We start from the raw sequence: 23,687 nt of genomic DNA on the forward strand, positions 1-23,687 counted from the left end.
CATAATATTATATGATGCTTTCAAGTTTTTATGCAATTTTTAGATTAGTTTAATATTTTATATTATACAATATTGTTTCTGATTGGTTGAACTTGTTAAAAGTCTTAATCTAACTGTTTTAGTTAAAACATATTATACACGTATTTTGAAATAGAAGGAGTGAGAAAAAAACTAATCGAATAAACAAATAATAAAAAAGTAACTGAACAAATCGTTTTGAGTAAGGGCAATAATGTAAATGTGCTGAAAAGGGTTGGGCTGGGTAGGGTAGGATTAGTCGATGGAAGAAAAAAACTAGAGGGCAATTTAAGTCACACGAAACTAAATCGTCCTTCACTTGTAATTTACTTTATTTTAATAAAAAAGAGAGAGAGGACTCAACAAAATAATTAATTTTCGAAAAAAGCATAAAAAGAGAGCGAGAGAGCAATTTTGCCCAATTCCAAAAGAGATTTGTGGCCTCACTTGCATTTAACACCGCACCACCACATCTCTTTCTCTCTCTATCGCATCACCACCGAAGCACAAACACAAAGGTCCCTTCCTCTCCTCTCTCAACTTCCATGGCGGCAGGACTCTCAACCGCCGTTACATTCAAACCACTCCTCCGCTCTTTCTCCTCCTCCGACTTCCGTCTCCGCCACCCGAAATCCGCTTCCTTATTATCATCCCCTCATCTTCCGTCTCTCCGATTCAAAGGCTTCTCGGTCTGTTACGTCGTCGAGGAACGGAGACAGAGCTCTAAGATTGAGAACGACGAGCGGCCAGAGGAGAGCACGAGCTCGACAACCGCCATAGACGCCGAGTACCTGGCGTTGCGTTTTGCGGAGAAATTGGAGAGGAAGAAGTCGGAGAGGTTCACTTATCTAATCGCTGCTGTGTTGTCTAGCTTCGGTATCACTTCCATGGCTGTTATGGCTGTTTACTACAGATTCTCTTGGCAAATGGAGGTATAACAAACCAAAATTCTCGTTTCTTAGCTATTTTGATTCGATTTCAGAAAAAAAAAATCTCACAATGGTTTGGTTTGCGAAATTTAGGGAGGTGAGATCTCAATGTTGGAGATGTTTGGTACATTTGCTCTCTCTGTTGGTGCTGCTGTAAGTGTGTATCAATATCTCTCATCCATCCCCTGATTCATACATAAACAAGTTTTGGCTGAGATTTTTTTTATTTGAATTGGATTCAGGTTGGTATGGAGTTTTGGGCAAGATGGGCTCATAGAGCTTTATGGCATGCTTCTCTATGGAACATGCATGAGGTGTTTGCTCTATTTCTCTATATTTATTCTGGAGTTTTTCTCAAACCGAACTATATTTGATTTTTTTTTTTTATTGTTGTTCTGTAGTCGCATCACAAACCAAGAGAAGGACCATTTGAGTTAAACGATGTGTTCGCTATAGTAAACGCAGTTCCAGCGATTGGTCTGCTCTCTTATGGATTCTTCAATAAAGGACTCGTTCCTGGTCTCTGCTTTGGCGCCGTAAGTCCACTCTCTCATTGGTCTTGAATCTTTGACTCTATATTGGTTAGTTAATCCCAGTTTTTGTATGTTTATACTACTATAATACAGTAAAACTTCTATAAATTAATACTCTATAAATTAATAAACACTATAAATTAATAAATTTTGCTAGTTCCAAGTCGGGTCAGTGTAAAAATTAACAATATTCGATAAGATAATAAGATAATAATTTTTTCGAAATCTCCTTATAAAATATGGTCCCAATAATATCATAAATTAATAATTATGTAAATTTATATATATATATACTGATATAATAGTGTATGTTTCTCCTAAAGCTCAATTCTATAGAACAATTGTAATGTTGTATTTTCAATCTATAATAATATCTCTAAAATATTTTATAACATGTCATACAAATAATTAAAATTTAAAGTTTTAATTTTTAGATATGCATCATTTACAATTTGATAATTTGACAGATTATTAAAATAGGAGAATTGATATTATTATTCATAGATTTGAATTTATGTGTCTCATGTGTATAAGTCAATTTGTCTATAATATTTGTAATTTATTGTAAATAGTGCTTTCTAAATATTACAAGTTCAATTCCTAAACCATAAAATTTATAACATCCGAAAGTTTAATCTTATTTTGCTATAGTTGTTCCAATTCATAATTTTTTAAAAAATAAACAATTAAAAATATATCTATAAATTAATAATTATTAATTTACACTATAAAATAATAATTATTAATTTACAGATAAATTAATATCACTATAAATTAATAAAATGTCTTAGTCCCAACATTATTAATTTATAGAGGTTTTATTGTATTAGTATTAATTTAAACAGACTAGTATTTTATCAAGCTTTTTATTGATAGTTAAAGACCATACCATAAAAGTGGGGGATTTTTTTTTTTTTTTTTAATTATTCTGTCGATTGGTGGACTGAGAGAGATCATACGTTAAAAACGAATTTAAGTTAAACGTATCTATGTATCAGGATTTTGTGTCGCTCTCTCGTTATTTGTATTTTTTTATATATAATTTAAGTGGATACTACATGTGATGACAATTGACTATTTTGGCTGCATTAACGCTAAATGACCTGTTAGGCTTAATTTAGCTCTTACAAGTTGTGGTTGTTCTTGTTGTTCTTGTCTCGTCCGCAAAACAGGGGTTAGGAATAACGGTGTTTGGAATCGCATACATGTTTGTCCACGATGGTCTGGTGCACAAGCGCTTCCCTGTAGGTCCAATAGCCGACGTCCCTTACTTACGAAAAGTCGCCGCCGCTCATCAGGTAACGTAATCCAATCCTTTCCCAAAATAGTATTCTTTTATTTTCATATTTTATTTCACTATTAATGTGTTAGCTCATAACTACTAGTACTAGATTGGTGGTAATTATTAATGGTCTCGTGTATGGTTACGTTGCAGCTACATCACACGGATAAATTCAATGGTGTACCATATGGACTGTTTCTTGGACCCATGGCAAGTTTCTCCATTTGCCTTTATTCTTCTTAATTTTCTTGATATTGTTCTTGGTTCTTTTTTTAATAATTCGATTTTGTGTTGGTGATTCAGGAACTGGAAGAAGTCGGAGGAAATGAAGAGTTAGATAAAGAGATTAGTCGGAGAATCAAGTCTTACAAAAAGAGCTTAGGTTCCGGGTCGAGTTCTTGACTATAAAAAAAAAAACAAGTCTTAAATCCCAATTTTTGTTTTGTCCCTCTGTCATGATCATCTGAAGACGGTCTATGTTGATAAATCAATCATATATGCAGATTTTGATTTTAATGAAATATTTATTTTAACAGAAATTAATCCAATAATAATAATTAGCCTTGGTGTAAGAAAAGCAATAGCTTGTGTCAGTGGTGTGTATGGCTTAGAAACCATTGTATATCTATCGTCTCTACATTGTTTAAATTGCTCAACTAAAACCTTATATGAAACATGACTCGCAAATTTTTTTTGGAAGTACAAAATCTTTTCCTTATTATAACCAGCAAATATTCATCAAGACAAGTGCTTCTTATCTGTATCTGATAAGTCCAATTGACATACATATACACCTAGATTGATGTTTATGGACTTTTCTTCTTCACGTAGATTAATATTTGCACTATATACGCTTACGTTCACAATATGGCCGCTTCTTCGCGAGATCTCGCGGAAGTTAACGGACGCCCTAGTTGCGTTGCGTGTAAGAACATAAATCAGAATTATAAAACAAAAAATATAGATTGCAGCTAGCATTCACTTGATGTATATCATCATATAGTTGAATAGTTTGTTATGATACTTCTCGTTGTACCTTATACTAAAAACATGTTCATTTTTAAACGAAAATTATGAGAAACTGAGAATCAAAGTGGTTGCGACACGTACGTAAACGCTTTGTACAAAACTCACTTCTTAAATAATATGAAAAGGATGTGTGGTTTGCCATATCAAATATATTGATACTCAAACGATATGGACGGCTCGAGTTCTATATAGAAAACTACTTGGCGGGTGAGATCATATATAAAAGAGAAATGACTTTTAAAGGAAAAGTTATTGAAACGTGTTTACGTGTTACGAGCCTGTCCAATATATCTCACTTCTGACTTCACTAAGTGGATACACCACAACATTTCCTCATGCACTCACCAAATGGTCCAAATTACTAAGTGGAACTTATTATGTGCACTCCTACGACACTATCCAATTAAATCCCAAGAGATAAGGAAAAACTCAAAAAAAACCTATTTGATTATCTTTAATGGGTTTCTTAGAGTTATCTGGAAAGAATTTTAGAGTAAATTAAAAGTGCTTTGTCGCCGAAAGGCATGTGATGGTCTCACGACTCTCACCTTTTTCATCAATCTCACTCCATCCTTTACATCTCTGTATACTCTATGAGGATGAGGTGGCGTGGAGGCCTAATTAGAGAAGGACACATAAGTGCAATAGAGAAGTCGATCATAGCTCTCTATTTACACAAATAGGAAGTTCGGTACGCTTTTGACGAATAAGATCGAATAATAACCGTTTATCCACTAATCAATCCATTATTACACATTCCGTTTATTATACTACTATAACTTTTCTTTTTTTTGTATCATTATTGTAAAGTCAGATTCATTCGTGGACGAATGCTATCAATTGTGGCCACTCCACGAACCAAAATGACGATAATTATTTTTAACCTAACCAAAATGACGATTATGTGATTATCCCGATACGAAAAAAATATACTAGTATATAAAACTAAAAAGGTAATATAAAACTAACGCGTTTTGCAATATAAGGTTAAGCTAGGTGTCCCATTTTGCTACGTGTCTTAGCCACACTAAAAGCAAAAATCAATACAAAAAAAAGGAAAAAAAGAAAAAGAAGAGAAAGATAAAAACTCTACGCATTCGTGAAAACGCTTATGCATGCATTAATTTGTTTTCTAAGTTGGGGATCGAAATCTCAGTCAAGCTAGCTAGTATGCATACCCATATCATAATCTAAAGAAAAAGACTAATTAATTGGTTACACGGTTACACCACAACGCTAGCCGGTTCATAGTATAAACTAATTGGTCGCAAGAGAAAAAGAAAAAAAAACATAAAACATCATTTGCCACGTGTCGTTTTGTGATTGGATGATAGAAAACAAGTCGGCCTACGTTTCCTGATCTAATCTAGTTTTCTTCTGGATCTCCAGACAGCTAAGTACATCTCTCTGTATTGTCCGATTAAATTGGTGGAGTTCTTTTGAGGCATCTGCTTCTATGCCACTTTGTAGAGGTTTGGATCCAATTTCTCCATCATCTTTTTTGCTCTTTGTATAATTTTCTAATCGAATTGACTTCTTTTTTTGTAAAAGTTTTTTGTTTCGATTAACATTTCATTTGTTCCTCAGATTTAATGCTTAATCATGGGTTTAAGCCTAGTTAGACGATTGAATTGTGATGCAACATGAGTTTCTAAGGCAGATCTTGTCTCTGTCTTCATTCATTTAGTTAATAATACTCAGCCATCTTGTTTCTCTTACGCACTCTGATTTTGGTGTAACTGATGCTTCTTGAGGGTTTAATAATATGATTGTTGAAGTTCTTTGGCACTATTGGCAGTTAGGGTTTCAATATTCATTAATATGATCAGGCTTTTAGCTTGTGTGATTTATCTTCTTCTATCTTGGGTTGTTGTTGAATTAAAAGTGGCATTCTTTGCATCTACAACTGTTATATTCTACAAGTTTGAATGCTATTTTTTTTGGCTGTTGCTGTAATATTGATGTTATGAATAGACTTCTGTGTTTCTCCTTTTGCAACTTTAAGCTATTAATCATGTGATCGTCATTCGTCAATGCAGTAAAATGGGAGAGTCTACGAGGTGTGGGAAAGGAGGACTAATGGTTCCAAATGACAAGTCTGCAAATATTTATAACGTCTCCCTTCAGTTGTCTCCTGTTGTTTCTGTTTGGGATTGTGTTGTCCGCACCATGAGGTATTCCTATATACCAGCGTGGTTGTATAGTCTTTGAAATCCTCTCAAGACAGCGAGTTTAGTTGCATTTCTTTAGTTAGAATTATAGAGTTATAGAATTATAGCAAGCAAATATGGATCACATGGTGTGTAAGCAGCAAGTTCAGCCAGTCATTAGGAAAGTGAAGAAGAAACAGGGTAAGGATGAGTTTGATCGTGTCAAACAAGCTGAAAAGAAAAAGAGACGTCTGGAGAAAGCTCTTGCTACTTCTGCAGCCATCCGGGCTGAGCTTGAGAAGAAGAAGCAGAAGAGATTGGAAGAACAACAAAGGTTAGATGAAGAAGGGGCTGCCATTGCTGAGGCTGTTGCTCTTCACGTCTTACTGGGCGAAGAAGACTCTGATGATTCATCTCCTCGAGTCATGCTTAGCGAGGAAAAGGATTTCACAGTGGATCTGTTTAGAGATGAAAGGACCAGCTTTGCTCCTCGCCAAAGATGCGCTAGCTATGTAATTAAAGGAGGAGTTGTGTTTCTGTCAAACGGTTATGGACTAGGAGAGAGTAACTGGTCAGTGTCATGTAAGCCTTTCGTGAAGGATGTTTGGGATAACAACATGGGAATATCTGCGGATTTGATTGCTGCTCAGGCTGTTTCATCACTACAGATTTCTGAGAACGCTGATGAGAACTCTCTTTTCTTTGAAACAATGTTCCGGGGATGACAACTGCCATGATCCCAAATTCGGTTGTTAAGAGAACTGTTTGCTATGAATAGAAGTAAGTAACTTTTTCTGTAATCTAGAAACCCTTGTTGAGTGAAAAATGTTTCATGTGTATCTTCTTATGTTAGACCAGCTGAGAAGGTGTTATCTTCTGCTGCTTTCTCTATCTGTAATTTTTTGCGTTCTAAGTTGTATACAGCATACATTTTGAATCTCTGTCACTAGCTAGATTCAATCACAAATTATAGTGTATTGAGACTAATAAAACCTTTCGATCGATATGAATATGTCAAGATTTGCGAGTAATGACGTGTTGAGTATGATCTTAACAAAAGCACACGCTGATATAAAAAATTTGGAAAAAATGATGGGTTCAACGTTGATACAAAGTAAAGATTACAGAACGGGAGAATAGTGCGGGTATCTTTTGGACTGGTGGGATATGCACTGCGATGGTTGCTACTAAAACAGTAGAACATCAGAGTCCCTGCTTTGTTTTTTCTGATTGGTGATTGCATGATTTGCATCTTCATCTTTGTGCCCTATCTCTGTACTTGTGGAGGGTTTGGCAGTGTTAAGTATGCCTTTGAACCAACTACCTTGCAGTTTGAAGTTCCCATTATCTGAATTGTTGAGAGTTCCGGTTCGCTGTGGAGAGCCATTGGACCCATTGGTCACGTTCGAGGTAACATTTGAGAGGAAGCGATAAGCCACTTTACTAGCTGACACAAGTTCTGTTTTGGCTTGCTTCATCTGCATATTCCCAAATTTACAAGATTTCAACACCCATATAACGTTGCATTTAGGTTCCAAATAAGCAAAATGAATGACAGAGATAGAACCCACCCGCATTGCCGTGTTTCCTGCCACTTCCAAGGCTGTGTCACCAGCATTGGCAAAACGATTCACCCAACCTGTTAAGAGACAGAGCCCAAGGAGTCACATAAGTCTTGACGGCCAACACAAACACACACCTTGATTACCAAAAAAAAATGGCTTTACCTGGGATCTTTGGCACACCAAGCTTGTCACAGAGTAAATCGCAGAAGTGATTGCAGTTTTTTGACAACAAATCATAAGTGTGTCCTGGCCATTCCCTGCTGAGCTCACGCAACATCTGATTCACCATGAAGATTGTGCAATCTGTCTTCCCAAGGACAATTTTCTCACGATACGTATACATTGGATTCTTGCCACTGGGACAGCTGAATACACCAGTTCCTTGTTCACAATACCCGTAAGACCATTCATCATCTCCATATACCTGCACAAAATTAATCAGAGATGTCAGTCAATAGTCAACTAAAAAGGCACAAGAAAATAACAAAAACCATGAACAACAACAATAATCCTATGTTCTAATACTTATACAGACCTAAGACATAGACTTGGATAACCCTAAAGTCAAGCACTGGTAGTTTTGTTGATTTAGTAGTACACACCAAATTCTCTAACTCGACCAAATGGTCATGACTCAAATGGGAAAGTGTTATATTTGTTCAAGTCAAAAGATCAATTGGAAGTAAACGTAAGCCATCATTGATTTTGTCAAGTCTCTAGAGATCCCTTTGTCAACATATCGCACTCATTATCCTATAAAAAGTTTACCAAAAAGTACTAGGAAACACAAAATCCTTCCTTAAGTGGAGAGAAGCAAAAAGGGAACTTAATCTCCAGATCTTACTCGAGACCATTGATCTAGAACCTCACAACAGATCAAACCAAAAAATCCAGAATGCATCGTTTGCACATACATACACACACACAAACACAAACCAGATTCTTTCATGTAAACAAAAGCAAGAAGAAGAGTCATCATCGATCAATACATAAACACGAAGATCAGAAGCAGTAGAGAGAGAGAGAGAGTGAGTACCTGAAGAGCGCTGTGGAATATGCCGCCTAGACCGATCCCGTCTTTAAAGAACCTATTGATCTGAACAATGGTGTTGTTAGTCTTCTCCGATCCACTGTTGGTCACATCGTATATGTGCAGAACAACCTCCGTCATTGATTCTCTCTATCTCTCTCTCTCTCTCTCTCTTTACCTGAAAACACGAACGAAGCCCTAATTCCTACCAAAATCGAGCTCGCGGATTCTATCAATATAGCTAAGGAAACCAGATGAATCGTACCAAATCCACTTGCGTTCAACGAATCCAACTACTACTTAGATCTTTCCCAAAAATGACTCAAAAAAAGCGAAATTAAGTTTGATCTTATCTTCTCCTCTCCCGATTTCTCAATTTCAGAGATGAAGAAACTGGTGCGGCGGCGGTGGTGGTGGATCAGAGAAATGACACTATTACCCTCGCCTTTCCTTTCGAATTGCTACTTTACGTGCTCCTGTGTTAATTCGTTGTTTACAACTTAAGCACGCACATAGATAGTATTATGAACACGACTAATACGAATCATTAAACTATAATAATGTCGGTCAAAAATTAAACAACCTGTCAACCGTTTTTAAAAACTTGTTTCTTTTTTTTTAACATCTCTTTACTTCCATTTAAATTAACGTTTTAGATTAATTTTTTTCAACATGTGTCCTTTATGAAAATATATTAAAGTTCTGCTGCCAAAGGAAAAAAAAAGGAAGAAACAAATATTATCAAAATTAGATATAATGACTGTAATAAGATCAAAATCTTAATGGTGGATGGAGGCGATTTCTTGGTGATTTGTCCAAATTCGAAAATGTATGGGTCATTTCTGGGTGGTTGTTTGAATGGGGATGCCCAAATCACAAATCTTTAATCAAGTTGATAACTTTGAATGCAGATTAAGCAAGTCCTTATTTGTAATTAATAATTAGAGGAAAAAATATATAAAGCTTTTATATTGTACATTTTGGGTCGTATTTAGTTAATAAATCTACAGACTACTTTACTTAGGCTTTGAATGGTTGCATAGTATGCTGCAGATCGGACTAAAATTGGACTAGTCTGCACTTAATTTATCATTCACCATTGCGTACCAGTATGCAACAATGCATACTAAAAATCTCCATATTAGTACGCATTTCAACATACAACTCTATACTATTGTAAATTCACTGTTGGTCTGCATTTTTCATTCCACTCCTCAAAAGCTCCATACCATTATAAACTCCATACTAATTTGCTCCATACTAAAGTCTAATATATTGCATACCAAAATATTGGTATGCATAGTCTGATCTACACCATAGTGTACAACCAAGCCTTACTAGTAACATTTGGAAGAATCTAACGGCTGATAATAGCTCCGTTACGAACGCTGGGGTCCCCACAAAGACACGAGTAGAGAAGAAGTCGCACCGGCCAAAAGATCGCAATTGAAAACTTATTATGACACGTGTCCTATTTTCATTAGGAGACGCGGCTACGTTTCTTCTACTATTATCTCTTCTCCTCTCCCGTCTTCTTCTTCTTCTTCTTCTTCTTCTTCTTCTTCTTCTTCTTCTTCGTCTCCTCTTTTTTTTTTTTTTTTTTTTTTAATATTACGATCTCTATCTCTTATAAAAATCTCTCTCTCTATTAGTTTCGTCTGAATCCAAACAGCAACTTTACTTCCTGCGTTTTGGTTTCTCTTTCTAAATTATCCGATTAAAACTAGAGGTGTTCTTTGAGGCAGCTGCTTCTATGTTATATTGCAGAGGTTTGGATCCAATCCAATTTCTTCATGATCATCATCTTGTTGCTCCTTTTTTTTTTTTATCTTCAATTCCCACAGATTTGTTCATTTTTTTAATTAAAAAAAAAAACCAAAATTGATCTCTTTCGATCAGCTTCATCTGAATTCATGCTTTATTATATTGGTTCAAGCCTTAATTATTAGTCGATTAATTGTTGTTGTTCGTATTAAAAATTGATGGTCTAACATTAGCTTCTGAGACAGATCTGGTCTCTCTATAGGTTGTTTTCGTGTAATTTGATCCATAAGTTCTAGTTGAGTTGCTTGTTGAGGATTACGACATGTCGTGACATTTTCGGTAGAATTGACTGTTTCTGTTGAGTCCCTGCTTATTGCGGTGGTTAGCTTGTTACAAGTTTGAATGATAGTATTGTTTTATCCTAAGACTGATGCTGTGGCTTAAAAGATTTGATGTTATGCGTAACAGCGTAAGGCTTCTGTGTTTCTCCATTGCGCAAACCTTTTTTTAAAACTAATCAAGTAGTAATTTGTCAAAATGCAGAAAATGGGAGAGTCTAAGGGGTGTGGGAATGTTGGACGAATGATTCCAAAGGATAATTCTGCAAACTCTTATAACGTCTCCCTTCTTTTGTCTCCTGTTGTCTCTGTTTGGGATTGTATCGTCCGCACCATGAGGTATTCCTATATACCGGAGTGGGTGTAGTTCTTTCTTGAGACCCCTCTACGACAATCGAGAGAGTTTAGGTGCAGTTATTTTAGTTAGAATTATTCTTATATATATAGCAAGCAATAATGGATCATCATACGGTGTGCCAGCAAGTTCAGCCTGTCGTTAGGAAAGCTAAGAAGAAACATGGTAAAGATGAATTTGATCGTATCAAACAAGCCGAGAAGAAGAAGAGACGTTTGGAGAAAGCTCTTGCTACTTCTGCAGCCATCCGGGCTGAGCTTGAAAAGAAGAAGCAGAAGAGATTGGAAGAACAACAAAGGTTAGATGAAGAAGGGGCTGCCATTGCTGAGGCTGTTGCTCTTCACGTCCTCCTGGGCGAAGAAGACTCTGATGATTCATCTCCGGTCAACATTGGCCGCCAAGGAAAGGGTTTCAAGATGGATCTGTTTAGAGATGATAGAAGCAACCTTCTTCCTCGCCAAAGTTGCGCTAGCTACGCGGTTCAAGGGATTGGGTTTATGTCAAGTGGTTATGGCTATGGCCTTGGAGACAGTCATTGGTCGCCATTCACCAGGGATTCTTGGGATAACAACATGGGCATATCAGCTGATTTGATTGCTGCTCAGGCTGTCTCATCGCTGCAGATATCTGAAAACGCTGATGGGAACGCCTTTGTGTTTAATGGGATGTTCCGGGGATGAAGATCCCATTATTTCAGATTTGATTTCTACAGTTACCCTTTCTTATGGTATAAGTTATGAATTGTTGTTTAATTCAGAAGCTCTTTGTGTTGTCGCTTCGGTGTGAATGCTCTGCTGTTGTTAGATACTCTGTTTGCTTTCCATGTAAACTTTATACTTACGTTTTGAAAATCTCTTCATTTCTGAATTGCAGCCATCCTTTATCAGAATTTTTTAACAAACAACGTCACTATACTCTTATGCATATGCTCAAACTTTCTTGGTACTTGCTGGTAACAACATGTTGAAATTTACCTTCCTAATAAAATCACAAGTTCTGCTGAATAAAGAGAGAAATGGTTTCCAGTGGCGGTACAAAGTAATGGATACAGTGATTAACATTTGGATAGGTGGAGGATATACAGTTAACCGAATGCATTGTGGTACTGTGGTGGTGGATCAGTACAGTTGCTACTGAAATAGTAGAACATCAGAGTCCCTGCTTTGTTTTTTCTGATTCGTGATTATGTGGTTCGCATCTTCCTCTTTGTTCCCTATCTCTGTACTGGTGGAGGGTTTGGCAGTGTTAAGTATCCCTTTCAACCAACTACCTTGCAGTCTAAAGTTCCCGTTGTCTGAATTGTTGAGAGTTCCCGATCGTTGTGGAGATCCATTGGAGCCATTTGAACCATTGGTTATGTTCGATGTAACATTTGAAAGGAAGCGATAAGCCACTTTACTAGCTGACACAAGTTCTGTTTTGGCTTGCTTTACCTGCAAAAAATCCAAGTTCACAAGGATTTAATCCATAAGCATTCAGGTGTAAGAAAGAAGCAGCACGGGCAAACCAAAAAGAGAGAGAAACCCACCCGCATAGCTGTGTTTCCTGCCACTTCCAAGGCTGTGTCACCAGCATTGGCAAAACGATTCACCCAACCTGTTCAGAGACAGAACCCAAGCTGTCACATAAGTCATGACGGCCAACATAAACACACACCCTGATTACCGAAAAATGGCTTTACCTGGGATCTTTGGCACACCAAGCTTGTCACAGAGTAAATCGCAGAAGTGATTGCAATTTTTTGACAGCAAATCATAAGTGTGTCCTGGCCATTCCCTGCTGAGTTCACGCAACATCTGATTTACCATGAAGGGTGTGCAATCTGTCCTTCCAAGAACAATTTTCTCACGATACGTATACATTGGATTCTTGCCACTAGGACAGCTGAATACACCAGTTCCTTGTTCACAATACCCGTAAGACCATTCATCATTACCATATACCTGCCCAAATTCAGCATATCAACAGTCAATCAAAAAAGGCACAAGAAAATAACAAAGCCATGACAAAAAAAAAAAGTCAAATAAAATGTTATATGCTCACACAGGCCTATACGACACAGAATCACTAATAGTAAACCTAAAGTCAATCTTTGATACATCACTGGATTATACAGTTAACTTTGGCTTTCTTCACAGTTCAGAGGGCTAGTTTCTAAGTTTGTCATGACTCAATTGTGAAAGTGGTCTTTGCCTAGATCAAAGATCAATGAAGTAAAAGTAAGCTATCGTTGATCATATAACAAGTCTCCAGAGAGCCATTCATGAGTTTACCCATTCTCCCACAAAATTACTAGGAGACCCTGGGTGAAGAAGCAAAGGGAACTTAAGTTCAAGATCTTACACATAAGAACCACAAAACCATCAAACTAGAGCCACAGAGATCAAATCAAAAGTATCACGCCGTCGAATTCTTCATCATTTACACATACATAACGCATAAACACAAACCAACAAATCCACTAGTATAACGCAAAACCAAGCATAAACATCATCGATACATGTGCGGATGTAAAATTGAGAGACTAAAGACGAAGATCAGAAGCAGTAGAGTAGTAGTACCTGAATAGCGCTGTGGAATATACCGCCTAGACCGATCCCATCCTTAAAGAACCTATTGATCTGAACAATGGTGTTGTTAGTCTTCTCCGATCCACTGTTGGTCACATCGTATATGTGCAGAACAACCTCCGCCATTGATCCCCTCTCTCTCGCTTTACAAGTAAACAAGAACCCTAACTCCTACCAAATCGAGGTCGCTGATTCTTGCAATAGCTTTTGGTGAAAAAGAAAATACCAAAAAAGAACTCGTACCAAATCCACTCTCCTTTAACAAATCCAAATACTAAAGTATCTCTACGAAATGACGATACACATAACGATTTCTTTTTTTTTCCAGATATTGCTCGATCTTCTCTCTCGATTTTTTTTTTTTTTTTTTCAGTTTCAGACGTGGGAAATTGAAGAAACTGATGCGGCGGTGGTGGTGGGGATCCCGTGCAATGACTCTTATGCCCTCGCTTTTTCCTATGGTTCAGGCATGCGACGTCGGTTTTGCATACTCAACCGGCACTTTCTCTTTCAATTCAATTGAACCGGTTTAGGTTTACCAGACAAGGATACTACTATATTCCCCCATAATCAAATTGGTTTTTTGATTTGAGTTGAGAGGTTCACAAAACTTTAACATAAATATCAGATTGATCCAGATAAAATTTATTGGCAGTCTTATAAATAGGATAAACAAAAACGCTTTCAACATTTTGGTACATATGAGATGATGCAACCATTCATAAGAAATCTTTAGAATTTAAAATTTGGCATACATCAAAAAGGTTGGATAACCAAATAATTAAAAGCATAAGATATGCTACATTCCAAATTTTCAACAATATGGGAAATGTCATAAGCCTTCAAATGTGTTCTTCTATGGAAAACAAATGATGTCCACATTAAAAAAATAAAAATAGAGAAATTAAGGGAAATGATCATACTTTGTGCAACTATCCATATATCATCATGTCTTTAAAGTATAAATCAATATATATATATATATAATATTGATATATCATATGATGTAAATGTCCTTGTATTGGTTTTGTATAAAATATATAGAAACTATCCTGATTTTTTTTTTGTCAAACTATGCTGATTCTTTTCTAGTTCACTTTTTTTTTACATTTTGAACTTATTTCTTTTATAGGTCACCCTATTAAATATAGATTTTCTTTTTGAAAAGTTACAAAATAATATATTAAACACATATGATAATATGTTCAACTGGCCTATATATTAAACATGACCTATTATTATTATCATGAGCAACATAATAACATGTTTTTACTCAAACTAATATATCCATTTTCGAGTAAATTTTGTTTGTTTTTGAAATATCAAATTATAATATATCCAAAATATATTTATTTATTTGGCTAAAACTGTAAGATTGAATACATCCAAAGTATTAGACTCTCTGTACATTAAACTTAAAGAATTAACGGCTGAGATGTTTTGTTCAAAATAAAATGGAATGACTGAAATTATAACATGAACCAGGTTAATTTACTGATTTAACTGACCCGCGTGTTTATCCGATTTCAGAACCATTATAATTACGTTTTTATCCTTACCGCAAATGAATTATTTTACCTTATTTCCAATGATATGCGATTGTAATTCTTTACAAAACTAATGTTAGTTTTATAAACGTTTAATAGTAGGGGTGTTGGCATTGAGAGATAGAGACTCCAAAACAAAAATTACATGGAACATAACATATGGCTAATATGTTTATCGTATAAATTTTACAATATTTTAGTTAAATATTTCACTAAATTGTAATACAAATATACAAATAATCTTTCACATATGAAAAGAGTATTTCCAACAATGATACATCAACATACATATTTTAATATTATTAAGAATGTGATGGTATTAAATCATCATGATTTTTCATTACTTCATTTTTTACTTTGTACTATTTTCCCGCGATTAATATGAACCGTTGGATGACGCCTAATAAAAAGATATCTGAACCGTTGGATTTCTACAAAACTGTATTAATAAGAAGACGACTTCTTCATTTTTCATCTCTCGCGTTGTCACCACACACGCCATGGAAGCTGCTCTTGCTCCATGCGCTGTTCCATCGTCTCGAATCCTCAGAACCAAACCTCGATTCAGATGTTCCTTCTCCAATCCAAGACTACCCACTTTTCCTAATTCCCTCATCATCGGCGGCAAACCAAGTCGGTTTACAACCTCAGTATCATCACCAACGTCGTCATCAACCGCTACACCAACGAATTCGCCGCCGGAGTCTGACACCGGGTCGGATAAGTTCGACTGGTACGCTAATTGGTACCCGGTGATGCCAATTTGCGATCTTGACAAGAAGGTTCCTCACGGGAAGAAAGTTATGGGGATTGATTTGGTGGTTTGGTGGGATAGGAATGAGAAGCTATGGAAAGTGATGGATGATGCTTGTCCTCATCGTCTTGCTCCTTTGTCTGATGGAAGGATTGATAAATCCGGGAGGTTGCAGTGTGTTTACCATGGATGGTGTTTTAATGGATCCGGTGACTGTAAACTCATTCCTCAAGCTCCTCTTGATGGACCTCCGGTATACACATTACCTCTTATCTCATTTTCCTTGATTTGGTTAGGATTGGTTTAGCTAATGAGATGGGTTTATAATGGAACATATAAAGTCAAAAGTCTTTTTGGTTTGGATCAATGATGAGATTGTTTTGGTAATGCAAAAATCAGGTCCACACTTTCAAGCAAGCTTGTGTAGCTGTTTATCCAAGTATTGTGCAGCATGACATCATTTGGTTTTGGCCTAACAGTGATCCAAAGTTTAAAAACATTGCTGAAACCAATACGCCTCCTTACATTCCAGAGTTAGAAGACCCATCATTCACTAAGTTGATGGGTAATCGTGATATTCCTTATGGGTAAATACGTGTTTGCTTCTTCATTCTCTGTCTCGGCTACTATTATTGACTTTTTACATCATTTCAACTACAAGAAACTTTATGTAATCTTTCAGGTACGATGTGTTGGTGGAAAACCTCATGGATCCGGCTCATGTTCCCTATGCACATTATGGACTGATGCGGCTTCCAACCCCAAAAGGCAAATAATTAAGTTGCATTTTCAAACAGTTCTATATCTGATATGTTTTAGATCAATGTACCAACTTTTCAGACTATTTTGCAGAGAAGATTGACAGAGAAGGGGGAAGACCACTCGAAATTAACGTTAAGAAACAAGACAGCAAAGGGTTCTTTTCAAAACAAGAATGGGGTTATTCTAACTTTATTGCACCATGTGTGTATCGCTCTTCCTCAGACCCTCTACCAGAGCAGGAAAATGAGTATCCTGCACCAGCTGCATCTGATAAGGTCATAGATCTTACGGCAAATGATATTTTTATCTGGCTTTTCTTGTTTAGAATCACATGTTTTATTTACCAAACTGTATGGTTCCGTATCCAGGCAGCATCGTCAAAGCGCAGGTTGTCTTTGATCTTTATATGTATTCCGGTCAGCCCAGGTCGCAGTAGGCTGATATGGACGTTCCCCAGGAATTTTGGTGTATTTATTGATAAGATTATACCTAGATGGGTGTTCCACATTGGTCAAAACACAATTCTAGACTCAGATTTGCACCTCCTTCATGTTGAGGTAATTCCAAGTCCATCTTATACACACACTGTTTTGAGTAGAGTGATCAATGAACTGTGCTGATTTGTATGTTGTAACGTATGTGTGCAGGAGCGGAAGATACTGGAGAGGGGCCCTAAAAACTGGCAAAAAGTTTGCTTTATCCCAACGAAATCAGACGCCAATGTGGTTACATTCAGGAGATGGTTTAACAAGTATAGCAATGCTCACGTCGATTGGAGAGGAAAGTATGATCCATCTCTTCTTCCTCCTACGCCTCCTAGAGAACAGCTCTTCGACAGGTTACTTTATCTCCCTTGTGAGTTTTGATGACTAACTAGTTCTAAACATCCTAACAATAAAAGTTGTGTGTTTCTTCTCCCTACATGAATTTTTCAGGTATTGGTCGCATGTTCAGAACTGCAGCAGCTGCAAGAAAGCTCACAAATATCTCAATGCTCTAGAGGTGATCTTACAAATCGCGTCTGTTGCTATGATCGGAGTTATGGCCGTGATGAAGCAAACCGCATTGTCAAATGTGGCAAGAATTGCGGTGCTTGTGGCGGCTGTCTTAAGTTTTGCGACTTCGAAGTGGCTATCACACTTCATTTACAAGACATTCCATTACCATGACTACAACCATGCTCTTGTTTGAAATGTATATTTGTGTACGTTTGTTTACACTCAATGAATATATTCAGTCAACATAGTGTATATAATACTCGGACAGAAACTAAATTGTGAATCTGTCCTTTTACTACAATTCTAGAGAAGAGAAGTATACAATTGCTGAAGTCATACACCCGAAAAACTATCGGTTTAGATTGATCTGCTCGGTAAATATTTGTTTGACGCATTCTACCAGTTTCTGGTATCAACTCTACGTATTTGTTTCACTCTTAAATCCAAAAACCTATGACATATTAGATCATCTTGTATGTAATTTATGTTCTAAATTTATTTTGATTTTAGGCGTCTACATTAAAAAGAATGGACAACCTGATTCTTGCAATTACATCACAAAAGACGAATGTGTCAGTAGATCAGTTAAAGTGGACCAGTATTTCCACTGTCTCAACTTTTAGCCCTATCCTTCTGCACTTTGGTGATTGTGTTCGTTTCATGATCTGTGTACAGTTTTGGACATGGAACTCCAGTTTTATGTATGCGTCATGGTCCCAATAAAACCATCGTATACGTCGTCACAAACAACACGTGATCATTTATTTTGGAAGATAAGGCCGTAGCATCCAAGCTTTGGCCGAAAAAAACAAAAAAAATGCAGAAAGATTTCATTTTGTTTCTTCTACAAAAACTACTTTCCAAGAAAGGAAAAGAAAGAGAGCAGTGAACAAACACAGCAACAAAATCTAGAAGTCCTCTTGAGGAAAACTCTAAGCCCTAACCCAGAAGAAAACCACCATAATCACCAGGCATCTTCTACATCCCTAAAACTCTGGTTTTGACCCAAACACCAAAAGATGAAAAAGAGAATCTACCAAAACCCAAAAACTGTTAAATCTTATTGTGTTATGAAGCTCCATTGTTGTCATTGTTGATGGAAACAACAGAATGTTGTTGTTTTTGTTGTTCTGCGTTTAATCTGAACCGTCGGATGTTATCACCGTCATCTTCCATTGCCTCCAAACGCCGAGGCGGATGAGGAGGCCGGTGCACCATCTCATACCTGTTCCCAATCTTCTCCTCCTCCGCTCCCTCATCATATTTACACCCACCTCCTCGACTTGCCCCACCATCAACAAACCTCCTATTGTTATTATTATGGCGCATAAATGGTCTGAAGTGATTGTTTTCCGAATTCACCCTTCTAATATTGTCAAATCTTTGCTCTGGTCTAAAACTCCTTCCTGGCGGGGATTTTCTTCCCCTCAAGTTGTTGTGATGATTCTCCCCACCACCATCATTGTTTCTGCCATCGAAAAACCTTGAGTTTCGCTGGTTTCTTGGCGGCGACATGAATCCCATCTCTTGATCCACCGGAAACCGTTTCTGAAACGGCATCCTCACTCTCTCCATCCTGTTTTCATCGCCCCTGAACCCAGGAGGAGATCTGTTCCGCCCGTTCCATGAGCCTGGGGAACGGCTTCTAGACCTGGACCGTGATTGGGGATCATGCATTCTCCTGAAGACAGGAGGTGAGTTGCTTCTGTCTCTCCTATTGTTCATCCGGTTGTTGTGCATGCGACTTGGATAGTCATTAGCATCACCCGGAGGGAAGGGACGATCTACGCCTCTGAAATCCCGATTCCCGCCACCATCTGGGAACCTTCTGAACCGACCCCGGTATCCTCCATTTGAGAACTGCCGACGTACATAGCCATGTGGGCCTGGACCTGGACCTGGCTGATCAAAGCCATTCATCATAACTCGGTCATCCTCAGCAGTTTTATGACGCGGACGTCCAAAACCGTATGGACCACCTTTGTAATTAGGTGGGGAAAAGCGACGCTTGGTATTCCAGCCGCCATATTGTCCTCTCACAGGACTTCTGCTTCGCATAGGCATCCCTGATCTGTCTCTCCCGAATTTATTTGGACCAACGTCCCTCTCATTTGACTCTTCGTAATTATAAGGCCTGAAACAGGGAAACCACTTTAATTAGCAAAAGAACCAATACTCAGTTACCATTAAAGAATGAAATGAGAAAATAGGTTCAGCAGAAGTAACTTGCCTTCTCCTTTGGATACTTTCATGTGAGGGTAACTCTTTGTATTGTTTTGACCCGAAGCTCCTTGACGGAGAAGATCCTTTGGAATGAGAATCATTCATGCAAACCACTACATGCTTCTCTACATCACTACCTTTATCACGCACATTGCCAGAATCACACTTGACAGCTACACACTTTGTCTCTGGCAAGATTCCCTTCTCAACGTCCTCTAGCTTATTCTCATTAATTTCAGCCAAAGAGTAGAATCGCTCATTCTCTGGCTCAGAGCCATAATCCACTTGCTCAACATCTCCACTATCACCCTCGTTTTCTTCCCAAGGGTAAGGTTCCCTCAACTCTCCATCCTCAAACTGGGAATCATAACCAGATTGGCATTCCTTCCCACTTCGAGTAGAGGCTTCAGCCTTTGCCCCAGACGGTGATGGAGAATTCATGTGCACATCTGATGCAATCAGGCCTGCCGCGTAGTCCTTACCACCATCAACATGTCCATTCTCTGTAACAGATTCAGTGACTTCTCCATCAGAATATCTTCGGGTTACTTTATCAACTACATCACAAGGTTGACCCCACGCATCTGTTGGAAGATTTAAATCCCAGTGTAATCTATCATCTGTAAGGCATTCAGTGCTCTTACCCTTTCCAGTGCGCTCATCATCAGATAAATTCTCTGACACAGTGGCAGTTTCACTCTGAGGTGCTAAATTTCCCATATCATCTGCTTCCATAGTTTCTTTTGGCCTTTCTGTTGAGGATTCATTTGAAATAGCAATGCTGATGTTCTGAGCCTCTATCGTACCACTAGATGCTACTATACTATGATGCTCTTCACTCTGATCAGCAGTCGAAGCATTACCCAAAGTATCAATCAGAACTTTTTGAGGCACTATGATTTCGCTCTTGCCTTCCCCAACTTTGTCACTGGATTCAATCGTAGTATCTTTCCCAGAGGCATCAACAGTGCCAGATGATGAATCATTACCTTCCACATGAGCAGATAAGGTCAAACCATCTTGCTGCTGAACAGGTTCAACAGGCTGACCGTCTACTAGGGATGCAATATCACTACTCATACCACTACCGCAAGCAACTTCTGCAAGTATCTTAATACCAGAGAAGTCATGACTGGTGCAATCGGGCTTATCATCGGAGATTTCTTCTGTTTTCCGTCCCATAAGATTAGGGTTCAACCTAGAAACAGGCAGAGCATGGTTGATCTCTGCACGATGCTGGGAGCCTTGGCCACGAGCAGAGGACTTTTTCAAAGATGATGGAGGGGGAACCATAAACCTCCGTTTCTTAATTGGAACATGCTCTACTCTTTCAGCGAAATGCTGGCCTAGAACAGAAACGCCAAGCTGCCATTATCGAAAGAAACAAGCATTAGGAAAAAAAAAGAAACCAAAAACATCGCATACGAATCAGGGAAGATAAGAGTACAAAATGGGAGAAGAAACTGAGGGATAACCTTTTCCGATTCTGAATCCCCTTCTGGTGCTGTACGAGCGGAACTTTTGTTATCTGCCTCAATATCTGGGGCTGCAGCTCGTGCAACTTGTTTCTTAGTACGCCTAGTCGAACTCCTACTACCTTTGGCCACAACTTTCCAAGGAAGACCAGTATCAATGGTAGCCTTAACCTCAACACTGCCAATGCTCGTCATACTTTTAGTGCAGTCCCATCCACGTAGGTTCATAAATCTTTTAGTGCGGTGTAATCGTCACCTGAAAGTAACAATTTCCGTAAGCAAGCCATAAAAACAACAAGCCATGAAATCTTCAACTAAGATCGAAAACAGCAGAGAAAAAAACAAAGGGGAGGATCCACGAATCTCCATCAGCCAAGACATCTTTCGTTGTCCCACACGAAGAAGAAGAAGATCGGAAAAAAAAAATCAGGTCTTTTTAGGGACACTCTTAAAATCTACAAAAGGTGGAAAAGATCTCAGATTTGAGAGTCCACTCGCTCAGAACCAATACAAGAGTTTTCCCAACTAATGATCGATTGATTGAGCCATAAAACTTAGCGATCCGGAGTCCCTCTTGAGTAATCCTCCCAGCAGTAATCATCAGTAAAAAAAAAAAAGGAAGCAAAGATCTCTCGCCGTAGCCGACATTTAACAAAGATCTCTCTCCTCATCGTGGAAGACATAAATCAAAAAAAGAGCAAGGAGCTAGGGTTTTCATATACCTGTCGACCAAAAAATAACTTTTAATAATCAAATCACTCAAACCACCAAAACCGCCATCGAAGATATCAGATCAGATCAGATCAGATCAAAAAAAACTCCTTCCAACAGACACAACAAATCTTATCGTTTATCAAACGACCCGCCTTCACAACTTCTTCGTTCCTCGGATTTATATGATAAAAGTTTAAACAAACAAGTGCCCCTCAAAAGTCTCGAATCAAAAACTCCACAGGAAGAAAGATCGCGAATCAAAAGAGAACTGGTGAGAATCCGGAGATTGAATACAAAAGCAGTGAAGAAACTCCTCTTAGAGATATAATATAGAGAGAGGCGGCTAAGCTAGGTCTCCCTTCTTTTCTTTTCTTCTTCGTCTTCTTCTTCCTCTTCTTCTTCTTCTTCACACGATTTTTTATAATAATAAATGTTTATTTTTCTCTTCTCAATGGGATGGGATGGGATGGGATGGGATGAACAGCGCAGAGCCCTCTCGTGCCCTATCACCACGTATTTATCATCTTCAATAAACCGACAATACCCTCCATTGTATTGTTTAATTACGGGTTTTTGCCATCTCAATTTGGGCCTCTTTTTTTTTTTTTTTTCTTTTTGGGCGATCAAACCTTTTCTTTTCTAGGGTAAACTTATCATATTTGCAAATATGGAAATAAATATTATTAGGTCAAAAAAAAAAAGAGGAAATCAAAACAAAAAAATTCTGGAATACTCGATTTTGGCTGCTGCTGGTATAGAAAAGTCAATTGGAGAGACATGGCTTTCGTGGAAATATAGAGAGAGAGTGGCTTCTCTATCTCTCATGTGTAGAAGAGTGGACAATTCCTTCTTTCTTTTCGGGAGTCTCGATCTTCTTCTTTGTACTTTCTCTAGCTGTTTCCTCTTCTTTTTATCCCACCTTTGTTTTTTTGGCCCTTATGCTTACGTACGTATGCCAATATAGCCTCCAAACCATTAATTTAACACGACTTTGGGAAAACAAAAAAATTAAACTGGTTAGACAATTATAAAATAATAGTGGATAAATATAACTATATATATATATATATATATAACTAAAAACAAAACAAAAAGAATAGCCGATCATTTAATTTTAAAATGCGTAATAGAGTAGGTTTTAGATCAATTAAATAAGTTTTTTTCTCATATGACCTGTAAAATCTTTTAATGTGCATGTTTCAAATTTATGTAAACAAAGATAACTACTATGATTTGATACCATCAAATTATCAAGAAACAGTAGGGTAAAAGGGAAATTGACTTGGATATGAGAAGATAGAGATTGTGATCCACTAGTAGAGTCAATACATAAAATATACACTCTCTGGATGATCTTTTTTTTGGCTCTTAAATGGGGTATAAATTCTTAATCACATCACCAAGGAAAGAGACCTATACTAAAGCTCCCAACGCAAGCATTCTATTATAACCCATTATTCTAATTACAAACTTAAGACGCTATGTTAACTTTTTGATTCCATCTTGTATATTTTATAGTTCCATAATAATTAACGGAAAAAAATAGCTAGCTATATGAAGTATACGAGAAAACATGGTCAAACATATGAAGTATACTATTGTATCTTCAGCTACACGAAGTATATGTATTACATGGCCACATGCATGAACT

General features: G+C 37.5%; 7 protein-coding genes across 9 annotated transcripts; 4 read left to right on the forward strand and 3 right to left on the reverse strand.

Moving 5' to 3' along the window:
- Positions 1-222: 222 nt before the first annotated feature.
- Positions 223-3,301, forward strand: LOC104717685 (beta-carotene 3-hydroxylase 1, chloroplastic). Its single transcript, XM_010435295.3, has 7 exons — positions 223-950; positions 1,041-1,100; positions 1,190-1,261; positions 1,349-1,483; positions 2,653-2,778; positions 2,916-2,972; positions 3,066-3,301. Exons 1-7 carry the CDS (start codon positions 564-566, stop codon positions 3,162-3,164), a joined length of 936 nt encoding a protein of 311 aa, XP_010433597.2. The 5' UTR covers positions 223-563; the 3' UTR covers positions 3,165-3,301.
- Positions 3,302-4,901: 1,600 nt separating this feature from the next.
- LOC104717688 (uncharacterized) lies at positions 4,902-6,933 on the forward strand. Its single transcript, XM_010435297.3, has 2 exons — positions 4,902-5,263; positions 5,831-6,933. Exon 2 carries the CDS (start codon positions 6,079-6,081, stop codon positions 6,664-6,666), a length of 588 nt encoding a protein of 195 aa, XP_010433599.1. The 5' UTR covers positions 4,902-5,263; positions 5,831-6,078; the 3' UTR covers positions 6,667-6,933.
- A 53-nt stretch (positions 6,934-6,986) lies between these two features.
- Positions 6,987-9,392, reverse strand: LOC104717686 (deSI-like protein At4g17486). The gene is made up of 5 exons (XM_087469296.1): positions 8,802-9,392; positions 8,543-8,714; positions 7,669-7,930; positions 7,513-7,580; positions 6,987-7,419 (listed from the first exon to the last, which is right to left on the reverse strand). The coding sequence occupies exons 2-5, from the start codon at positions 8,675-8,677 to the stop codon at positions 7,129-7,131; spliced, it is 756 nt and encodes a 251-aa protein (XP_087325422.1). The 5' UTR covers positions 8,678-8,714; positions 8,802-9,392; the 3' UTR covers positions 6,987-7,128.
- A 586-nt stretch (positions 9,393-9,978) lies between these two features.
- LOC104717690 (uncharacterized) lies at positions 9,979-11,860 on the forward strand. Its single transcript, XM_010435299.3, has 2 exons — positions 9,979-10,305; positions 10,844-11,860. Exon 2 carries the CDS (start codon positions 11,095-11,097, stop codon positions 11,671-11,673), a length of 579 nt encoding a protein of 192 aa, XP_010433601.2. The 5' UTR covers positions 9,979-10,305; positions 10,844-11,094; the 3' UTR covers positions 11,674-11,860.
- A 79-nt stretch (positions 11,861-11,939) lies between these two features.
- Positions 11,940-13,989, reverse strand: LOC104717692 (uncharacterized). Its single transcript, XM_010435302.3, has 4 exons — positions 13,555-13,989; positions 12,675-12,936; positions 12,522-12,589; positions 11,940-12,426 (listed from the first exon to the last, which is right to left on the reverse strand). Exons 1-4 carry the CDS (start codon positions 13,687-13,689, stop codon positions 12,124-12,126), a joined length of 768 nt encoding a protein of 255 aa, XP_010433604.2. The 5' UTR covers positions 13,690-13,989; the 3' UTR covers positions 11,940-12,123.
- A 1,562-nt stretch (positions 13,990-15,551) lies between these two features.
- Positions 15,552-17,867, forward strand: LOC104717693 (protochlorophyllide-dependent translocon component 52, chloroplastic). Of its 3 annotated transcripts, none has more exons than XM_010435303.3 (7): positions 15,552-16,117; positions 16,264-16,451; positions 16,547-16,632; positions 16,717-16,901; positions 16,995-17,183; positions 17,274-17,464; positions 17,562-17,867. In XM_010435303.3, exons 1-7 carry the CDS (start codon positions 15,611-15,613, stop codon positions 17,815-17,817), a joined length of 1,602 nt encoding a protein of 533 aa, XP_010433605.1. In that variant the 5' UTR covers positions 15,552-15,610; the 3' UTR covers positions 17,818-17,867. The 3 variants fall into 3 exon arrangements, with proteins under 3 accessions (XP_010433605.1, XP_087325424.1, XP_087325425.1); XM_087469298.1 differs by having other exon boundaries at positions 15,560-16,117; positions 17,274-17,468; positions 17,584-17,867; XM_087469299.1 differs by having other exon boundaries at positions 15,560-16,117; positions 17,581-17,867.
- Positions 17,868-18,384: 517 nt separating this feature from the next.
- Positions 18,385-22,688, reverse strand: LOC104717694 (uncharacterized). Its single transcript, XM_087469297.1, has 4 exons — positions 22,045-22,688; positions 21,323-21,578; positions 19,855-21,212; positions 18,385-19,758 (listed from the first exon to the last, which is right to left on the reverse strand). Exons 2-4 carry the CDS (start codon positions 21,548-21,550, stop codon positions 18,693-18,695), a joined length of 2,652 nt encoding a protein of 883 aa, XP_087325423.1. The 5' UTR covers positions 21,551-21,578; positions 22,045-22,688; the 3' UTR covers positions 18,385-18,692.
- Positions 22,689-23,687: the final 999 nt, after the last annotated feature.

The sequence above is a fragment of the Camelina sativa genome, chromosome 10 (genome assembly GCF_030686135.1).
Source record: "Camelina sativa cultivar CO46 ecotype springtype chromosome 10, ASM3068613v1".
NCBI lineage: Eukaryota > Viridiplantae > Streptophyta > Magnoliopsida > Brassicales > Brassicaceae > Camelina > Camelina sativa.